This window comes from Hipposideros armiger, unplaced genomic scaffold, assembly GCF_001890085.2.
Source record: "Hipposideros armiger isolate ML-2016 unplaced genomic scaffold, ASM189008v1 scaffold_14, whole genome shotgun sequence".
NCBI classification, from domain to species: domain Eukaryota; kingdom Metazoa; phylum Chordata; class Mammalia; order Chiroptera; family Hipposideridae; genus Hipposideros; species Hipposideros armiger.
The window spans coordinates 2841437-2850453 of NW_017731364.1; the positions used below are offsets into that span (position 1 = coordinate 2841437).

At 34.6% G+C, this 9017-nt stretch overlaps 1 protein-coding gene across 3 annotated transcripts in view; it reads left to right on the forward strand.

Moving 5' to 3' along the window:
• The window catches only part of VPS8 (VPS8 subunit of CORVET complex), a 255460-nt gene that overhangs the window by 36536 nt on the left and 209907 nt on the right, over positions 1–9017 (forward strand). For 2 of the 3 annotated variants that reach the window (XM_019668968.1, XM_019668973.1), the window contains 3 exons: positions 2536–2568; positions 3523–3577; positions 6547–6552. In XM_019668968.1, coding sequence (XP_019524513.1) covers positions 2536–2568; positions 3523–3577; positions 6547–6552 — 94 coding nt within the window. The remainder of the gene's footprint in view (positions 1–2535; positions 2569–3522; positions 3578–6546; positions 6553–9017) is intronic. The other variant, XM_019668980.1, reaches the window with a different exon arrangement.

A 9017-nucleotide genomic window follows, 5' to 3' on the forward strand; every position in this document is an offset into this window, starting at 1 on the left:
GAGAGAGAGAGAGAGAGAGAGGCAAACAAAGAAAGGAAGGGAGGCAAGAAAGGAAGGAAAGAGAGAGAGAGAGAACGCGCGAGCGTGTTCTCTGGGCAATTGATATACCAGCTCATATATCATGAAGTCAATTTAAATAGAGAGATAGTCAAGCAATGGAGGAAACCTGGGCAATTGTCCTTCCTCTTTTAGGTGGAGAGTAACTCATATTTGCTAGAATGGGAACCACCTGTTGAGGATTACATTTCCATGACGTTTTCTGAATTTAATCCTTATGTAGGTGATGAAATTCATTCCTTTCAAAATCAAGATGAACCAGAACAGTCATTTGACCCACCTGTGTAGTTTAAAAATATTTTGAATAATGGAGACTGAACTAAAACTCAGACACTGAACAATGATTAGATAAATCTGTTATTTAAAAGGGTTTCTCCTCCCTCTTGAAGAGGAGGGGAAATTCTAATAAATCCCAGAGTGTTTGCATTCTCTTCTTATTTCATTGCTATGGCTGAGCTCCTTTGGTATGTAAAATGAAAACTGCTTTTCCTGTGACAGTCTTCATCCTCTGCCTTCATACTTTTGGATTACCAGCTCAATTTAAATCGTATGCTTTTCTGTGATGGTTGGTTTATTAACATGTAAAAAGCTAGTTATGTTTTTGGGTGTATCTCCTGAAGTTGCTCAGTAATGCCTTCAGCCATGTGGATAGTGATGTTAGCGATGTTAGCAGGGCTGCCTAGGGCCTGGATCATCAGGGCTTTTGTCATCCATGCCTGGAGAACACTCTGGAAAGATGAACTTTTGGAGTTGTGAACCTCATTGTTTAATTTTGGAAACCTCCTCAAAGTAATGTGACGAGACTATATTTAAAATTAATTCAAATTAATTTTTAAATGATATTTGTCATTTTTATGATTACCTAAGATAAAAGAGATGATACCTTAGCACAGTGCTTTTTTTTTTCAAAATGTGCCTAATGTATAAGAATCTCCTGGGGTGCTTATTAAAATGCAGATTCCTGGCACCACCCCAGACCTGCTCACTTGGAATCTCTAGCAGGGTAGCATAGGGATCTGCAGTTTAACAGGTATTATTCCAGGAGATGCTAATGCACGCTGGCTTTGAGAACCACTACCCTAAGATGTTGCAACACCAGTACTAAAATTCTGTAATCTCTAAAATGATTCCCACATCTGTGGGTGTTTTAGCTCTTAAAGTTAGCTGACTTCTAGTTTCATTATTCAGGTTCCTTTTTGAATATCCTTTATGTTCATCTGCTGTCTCATTTTTTTTTTCCTATCTGGGACACAAATCAATCGTTTATCAAATATCTGTTGCATGCTTCTTGATTGTGGAGCAGTATGCTAGACAAGCTTTACACACACACATATCCCTACAAAGCTGGGTGTATCCTGCTGTCCAGGACATTGTACATAACAGCCTTGGTGGTTGTTCCTTATTCCCATGCAGTAAAGGAAGTTTCTTAAGTTAGTTCCAGGGAAGCTCTATAAAATTGGATAAAATAGATTCTGTCTTCAGAGAGATAATGATAACTAGTTGACCATACTGATAGGGACAGACACACAAAAGAAATGTAGAAGTGCTGTCAAGAGCCTGGCCCAGGACCTGGAATCCCTGCGTTTGAGACACAGTTCTGCCGTTTGCTGAGTAATCTTGGGCAAGCCACTTAAACTCCCTGAAATTTCTATTTTCTCAATCTGGAAAATCCTAATGATACTACCTGTTTTATCTATCTTTCTTGGTTTGAGATTCAAATAGTGTAATATATGTATGTGAAAGATCTTTGCTATTACAGTGCTAATTATTGTAAGCCATTGCTATTATTTAAAACCATAGAAGCATCAACTAGATAGTCTTACTTTTATATGATACTTTACATTTAGTTTGATCTTCAGGACATCATTGAGGTAGATAGGGCAATATTTGCTGTTTCCTTGAACAGATGAGGAGACTAATATCCAGAAGGGTTAGGTGACTTTCCCAAGATCATACAGTTACTGGTAAGGAGCTGGAACTAGCACTTAATTTTTAATTTTCTTATGCTTGAGAACTGACTGAATATACCCTGCTCAGGTTTTATTGAGAGGTTATTGCATAATCTGCTGGATAGGAAGCCCCTACTTAGAGTAAGAATATCTTTAGCATACTCGTAGAATAGATCCACCAAAGTTGTCAGATTGTGCACGTTTCCCTTTTCTAAAATCTTTATGTATTCCTACCATTTTGACTCATAGTATTTATGCTTTATTCACATTATTGGAAATGGAACCTCTTTCCTTTTTTCATTTACATTTTCATTTATAATCAGTACCTCTCCTGAAGCATCTCTTGCTCTTTATATTTTGTTGGTATATACTTCTGTAGTTTCTTTTAGTTGGGGGCAAAAGCGAAAGTTCTACCTCTTGACTGAATTGATTTGGATCAAAGTATTTGTAAAGAGGGTCCTTATACCATTTTCTGTTTTATAATGAGAATATCTTTTCAAGTCCTTTTTTTCTTCTAAATTTCATTTAGGACAAAGTAGATGCGGGCTTGCCTACAGCAATTGTAAGTATACTTTAAATAATCCTTTAAAGGTAAGCTTTCTATTGGATGGGGTTTTTTAACATTTATTCTTCTAATAGTTCAATTTATTACATAAATTATTGTGATAATAAATTTATAAGTCATTTATTGCCAGTAGTCAGGTTTAAAATTTATGTATGTTGAATGTTCTTCCTAGTGTATTGTTCTTCTCAGGCTTTTGTTTGAGAAGCATATAATGGAATAATGATTAGCATTTTCCAGGTGTGTTTGTATGTGGTTCTACCCTGGCCAAGTAAATTTGTTCCTTCTGTGATTTGGCCTCCTTTTGGTGATAGGGAGTGGAAAACAGTATTTGGTAAAAGCACTTTGTGGTAAATGGTACATTTAACAGCTCTGAGCTCTGTTGCCAAGCCTGCCAAGTAAATCTGTGGAGAGATCATAGAGAACCAGGGTATGTTGGAAGCAACCTAGTGCTCTCTTTTCCTGACTTCTCGCTGCTTCCTGTAGCTTTCTTATTAGTTAGTGAATTGGTGAGAAAGTTGGCTGAATTTTGAACGTTTCTGGTGTGTTTTGGCCCCTGTGACTAAACTAGAGAAGAGCTTTCTAATCCCTTCTCCACACCTCATAGGAGGTTCTTGGTTGGGTAGCGTAAGTGCCTCTTACTTTGTCCGGATCCTTGAGTTTTTAAAAAAATTGCTGTAGAGGAAACTAAATGTCATGTTTTTGCCTATAATGTTGAACACATGGTATTTGGATATTGTTACCCATAGACTAAATTTAGAGGGATTCCCAGAAATAAAACGTCCCAAGTTTCATTTCTCATTTTGCTTCCTATATGAAATTGTCCTTATTTGTAATAGTTGGTATGTCATCTGGTGCCTAAAGGAAGGAAGGGAGACAAGCAAATTCAACTCTGCTTATTTCAAGATCCTTGATGTAATATCTTAAAATGTACTCTCCCTCTTTTGTTCTCAGGCCGTATCCAGTCTGATAGCAGTGGGTACATCTCATGGATTGGCTTTAATATTTGGTAAATTTTCTAAGTACTTTATTTTAAATATTACGTATCCTTTGGGGTTTTATAATGTCTTTTAATCATAGTTAATATTGTGAACTTTATTTTCTTGGAAAAAACTTGAAAAATAGCAGTCAATATTTTTATAGTTAAAAATTACTTGACTCAGCTTCATTTTGTTGCTTGTTGCAAGTTTTTCTTTATGAATGTATACGTTATCATATCTATTGACCTAGACAAAAAGAATATAAAGTTGAAAGGATTGTCATCTTGTCTGCCTCCACTTGGTGGTGATGGGGGTGATTTTTGATCCTAAATCATATCTGGGTAATAGGTATTCTAGAAGATCTTCAGGAAAGAGATTCCCAGGCATTCTCAATAGTTTTCAGCAACTCTCACTGACAATAAACTCTTTCTTCATTTCCACAGAAATCTCTCTAATTTGAAAAATATTTTTAGCTCATAATCACATGCTTTTCTTGGTTGAGAAAAGAATTAGTTTTGTTTGTATGATAGAGGTTAGTTTTAAGTATTTTCTCATTTTTTTTCTATCTGAGACTAAATAACCCTAGTCTTTGGTTTTGAATTCAATACTATGAGCAGAACATTTTGTTCTGTTTTTTAATTTAAAAACTATTAGATGATATTTTTCTGTTATTTTTGTGTTCTCCGGATCTTAAGTCTTTTTCATTTCTCTTAAATGGAATTCCTGATGACAATGTATTTCGTTAAGGAATCTACAGGATATTGTATATGGATTACCTGGGAATACTTTAATAGCAGAACCACAGTTTGATCTCTGTGGGCATTACATGTTTATTTACCATAGTGGTTATTTTTCCCTTGTTTTTGAACAATACGACTTCCTATTTATAAAATTTTCCATTATGCCAAAAGACTTATTAATTCATGTGATTTTCACACCTAGTCTTTTCAAAGATGATTGATTTAAATAAAAGAGTTTTATTGTTGGGAGATGAGAAGAATGGAAATAAAAATATAATTCTCAAGAGAACTATAGAATTGCTTCTTTAAATATATTCTTTTATTTCATAATTGATGTTTGTTCATAATAGAAAATATAGATGAGCAGAAGTTGAAGATATAAAATACCAAATTCTCCCATGCAGGAATAGTCCCTAATATTTTTGTATAGCCTTCCAATCTGTGTGTGTGAGTGTGTGAGTGTGTGTGTGTGAGTGTGTGAGTGTGTGTATACATACCTATGCCAATGTGGGATCATATAATTTGTAACCTGCTTTTTCATTATAATGAACATCTTTCCATGTAATTATATGTGGTTACATAGTATTTTTTTTAAATGGATTCATCATAATTTACTTAACCATTTCCTAATATAAGATATTTAGGTTGTTTCTAAACGAATAGTATAGTGATGAACATCTTCCTACATTTTTGTGCACATGATTACTTCCTTAGGACAAATTCATAAAAGTGGAATTGCCTGCGTCAGGGTGTGAACATTATAACCACTTTTGATATGTATTGCCTAATTACCTTCTAGAAAGTTTTACCAACTTGCTCTCCTGTCAGGTGTAGGAATGCTTGTTTTTCTATGGCGGCATACTTAGTATTGGATTGATAGAATTTGGGGAAAGGATCTTAAAAGGTCTGTTAGTTCATCCCCTTATTTTACATATGAGGTGACTGAGAACCAGAGGGGTTAAGTGACATGCACAGAGCCAACGTTAGAATCGGGAATATGGAATCCTAGATGAGTGATTTCCACCATTCCAAGCAATTCTCCTATCCTGAGAGAAAAGGAGACAAATTCCAAAATATATAAAGTAAGGAATATAAGAAGTAAACACTAAGGTGAATGAGGATAGAATATAATGCATATGTTTATCTGTCAGCAGGATGCATGTTGAGTTTTTGTTCCTACTTACCATTACTCACTTTTTCTCAACTCCACTTTAACGTTCCCTCCTTACCATGAGGTTATAAGAATATGTGCCTGCTTGTAATCAAACCCAGGTAGAGCTTACTGCAACAAATTAAAATGAATATACTTAAAATAAAAGCTAACAGAGGAGAAGTGCACATTATCTTTTGCTATTGTCTCCTTAATTTCCTTGGGTTTGCTTTCTAGTTTTCTTTAGATCCTAGAGGCTTTCTTGTAGATATGATGAAGTAGTAATCTTTCATTATAGTCTCATGGAAAAGAAAGTATGCCAAAGTGAACATCTTGAGAAAGAATCTTAATATTTTGGCTATGCTTTGAGTTTAATCATGCAGTTAATCAACTTTACTCATTACTTTTGTAGGAATCAGATATTCAGACAATGAATTTTAACAAATGAACTAAAATTTGCTTGAAAGCCAGGTACAAATGGCAGAGTAATAATACTATGAAGTGTCTAGATTAGAGATCTGGGTTAAATCTGATCTCTTTTAAACATCTTTATTGGTTATAGAAGAAAGTGTAGAAGGAAGAACTACACTTGTTTAAGTACCAGTAGATTCCCCTTTAGAATGGAGGCCTGGGTCATTAAAATAGTCATCATTATAAGCTTCATAAAGGTGTATGTTGCCTATTTTTATGGAATTATAGATATATGACATTTATTGTGTGCCTTGGTTCTTATCGATATACAGGATCTCAAAAATTCAAGTCTTAATTAAGATGTTTCCCCATCCCAAGGCCCTTAGTTTTTCATTTTTTGGGTTGTTACCATACTTTAGTAGATTATCTTTCTGAAATTGTTTTTGTTTCTATCAAACTTAATGGACTTGGATTTACTTACTGTGCTGTAACTTGAGTATTATGCCTTTCCTCTTTTCCCATAACTAATACCTAAATATAATTGTAAATGCTAGACATCAGTTAATCACATTTGGTATCATTACTACAGATAAAGTTTGTCACTTAAAACTCTTGAAATTTCACCTGTCTTTTCTTTGAACTTGTGAACTGATTTCTTGCTTTTCTCTCTTTTAATCTTTTCTCCATGGATTCAAAGGAAAAGGTATAGTAATTTGTTTTGTATGAGTGACTCTTTTTCTTTTGACCTTTTTTAATATTGAAAGAGAATGCTATCAATTAGTGCCCTCTTATGAAATGCTTATCGAAGACAATGAGCTAATTGAAAGATTGGGTAAAGCAGGGAATTGTTAAAAATTATAAATTTATGCATTCTTTCAGTGTTTTAATTGAAAATATATAAATATTCATGTTCCTGTTAAACTTTTGATATAACTCAAAGCCTTTGAGTTTGTATCTGCGACATCTGGCATTAACTGCATCAATAATGGGTCATGTAAAATTTGCACTTTTAATTTTTAAAAAAAGCGGTAAAAGCTTAAGCACCTATGAATTAATCAAGGAGTGCAAAATACTAGATTTTCACAAAACTTTTCTTCAGTCTTCTGCAGATAGCCATGCTACTTTATAAAGGGACGTTATAAAAATAATAAATACATTGTAAAAATCAAGAAAAAGGCTGAAAGTATTTTCATTAACACTGTCATGTGGGATGTAAATTTAATACATCTTTTAGGAATGACCAATGTAGATAATTTGGTTCCTTATCTTAGCTAGGTTTTAGTACATGGGACCCACAGTCAGGAAGGCAGAGTCGTGTTTGGATTTTTAATCTAGAAGTTAGATATGTCTTTTTCCTCCCCTCGTCTCTATTGTCTTTTCTTAATAATACCCTTATTCTCTATTTTATCATACCCTTTAATTCTCTTATTCTTACTTTTCCTGAGTTATAAGAATATTTAAATAGTCTAAAGTCTGAACTTCGTTAAATCAGGAAGCAGTAGTGGTTGTCTCTATCGGATCAGAATCCTGTAAAGTTTGGATCTCAAAGCAGGGATTACAAAGGACCACAGCAGGACACTATTTAGACGTTATTCTATGCCTGGAAGGCAGCCCAGACTTAAGCCTTTTTTGTGAGGCTGGTATGGAGTTTCTGCCATTGTCCTCTTTCAGTCCCTCCATTGCCTACATGCATGCCCTTTAGTAGTGGTATGTATAGAACACTGTTGCCCGACCATTGTATCTTGACAGTTTGCAAAATAAGGTATATGGGTAATCTGCTCACTGCATAAGGCATCTCTGACAAAATAAAGATGATGAGAAACACCATTTTTTGCAAGCAGTTTCAGTAAAGCAAAGTTAAATGCGATGTCATATTTAGTGTCAGGAAAGTAGAATAAAGGAAATTTTAATAATTTGAATTGAACTGGGGGAAGGAGGAAAAAGTGTGTAAATAAGGAAAAAGGAAAAAAACCCCTGTAATTATAATAATGCTAGATATGAATAAAGATAATGGCTTTTTAAATACATCAGACCTTGTATATTCATGAATTTTATTCCTATTTGAATGTTCACCTTGGAAGGCTAAAATCTAAAATGATTTCATTAAATGTCAAATATTTTCTGTGGGCCAAATACTATACAGCTATCAATTGTGTCAGAATCCCTTGGGGAGGTGGAGATTACTATTTGAGGAATTACATAATATTATTCCTTACATCTGAAAATGAATGTTTTTAGGCTCTTTCTGATAACTACATTTACCCTTTTATAAGGAAGATTTGCAAATGTGGGAGCTATTCAGATGATTGTCAGATGCCTCTGAGTATAAGCTACCATGCTAGGTGTTCTGGGAGTGTTAATTCACTCATAGCCTCCAGCCTTAGAGAGGTCTTAGTGTAATAGTGGAAGTAAGACATATTTACCTCTAAAAAGTAGCATGTAGATAGTATTAAAAAAACAAAATTCAACTGAGTAAATTTTAAAGATCTTATTAACTTTATTAAATGATTCATGAATCAGGCAGCAGCCCATCTAGCAGATAGGAAGGAGCTCTGAGAAGCTATACAGAATGAAAAACTTTTATAGGCAAAAGGGAATGAATGGGACAAGAAAGTTACACTAGCAAAAAGCTAACAATCCCTTTAGGGGATGACAGGGGTCGATTAGGCAGATTACCCAACTAGTTGCCTGCTGAACAGGCAATTCCTGATTGACTAGTTTAAGATTCCATTCCTGGAAGAGGCCAAAACTGTAATTAAGTCTCAGTTTGGTGATATGGGGTTTGGCAAAAGTGACTCTATTTTGGGCCTGTTGCCCTGTTTTTAACAACAATTAAGGGAGGCACAAACAATTACTGGGTGAGTTCAGAAAACTCCAGATTGGTACAGTATGGTGGGCTTACTTATTTTTCCTCCTAAACAGTTAAATTTTGTAGGCATGCCTTCTTATAAATTTTTATTTCATTGTTTTCAAGTGAGTACAATAATGAACGCTATACAAAATAAGCATTGCTTAGGAGGAGCCCTAGAGCAGCAGTTCTCAACCTGTGGGTCGCGACCCCTTTGGGGGTCAAACGACCCTTTCACAGGGGTCGCCTAAGACCATCGGAAAACAAAAAGATATTTATATTACGATTCATAACAGTATCAAAATTACAGTTATAGAGTA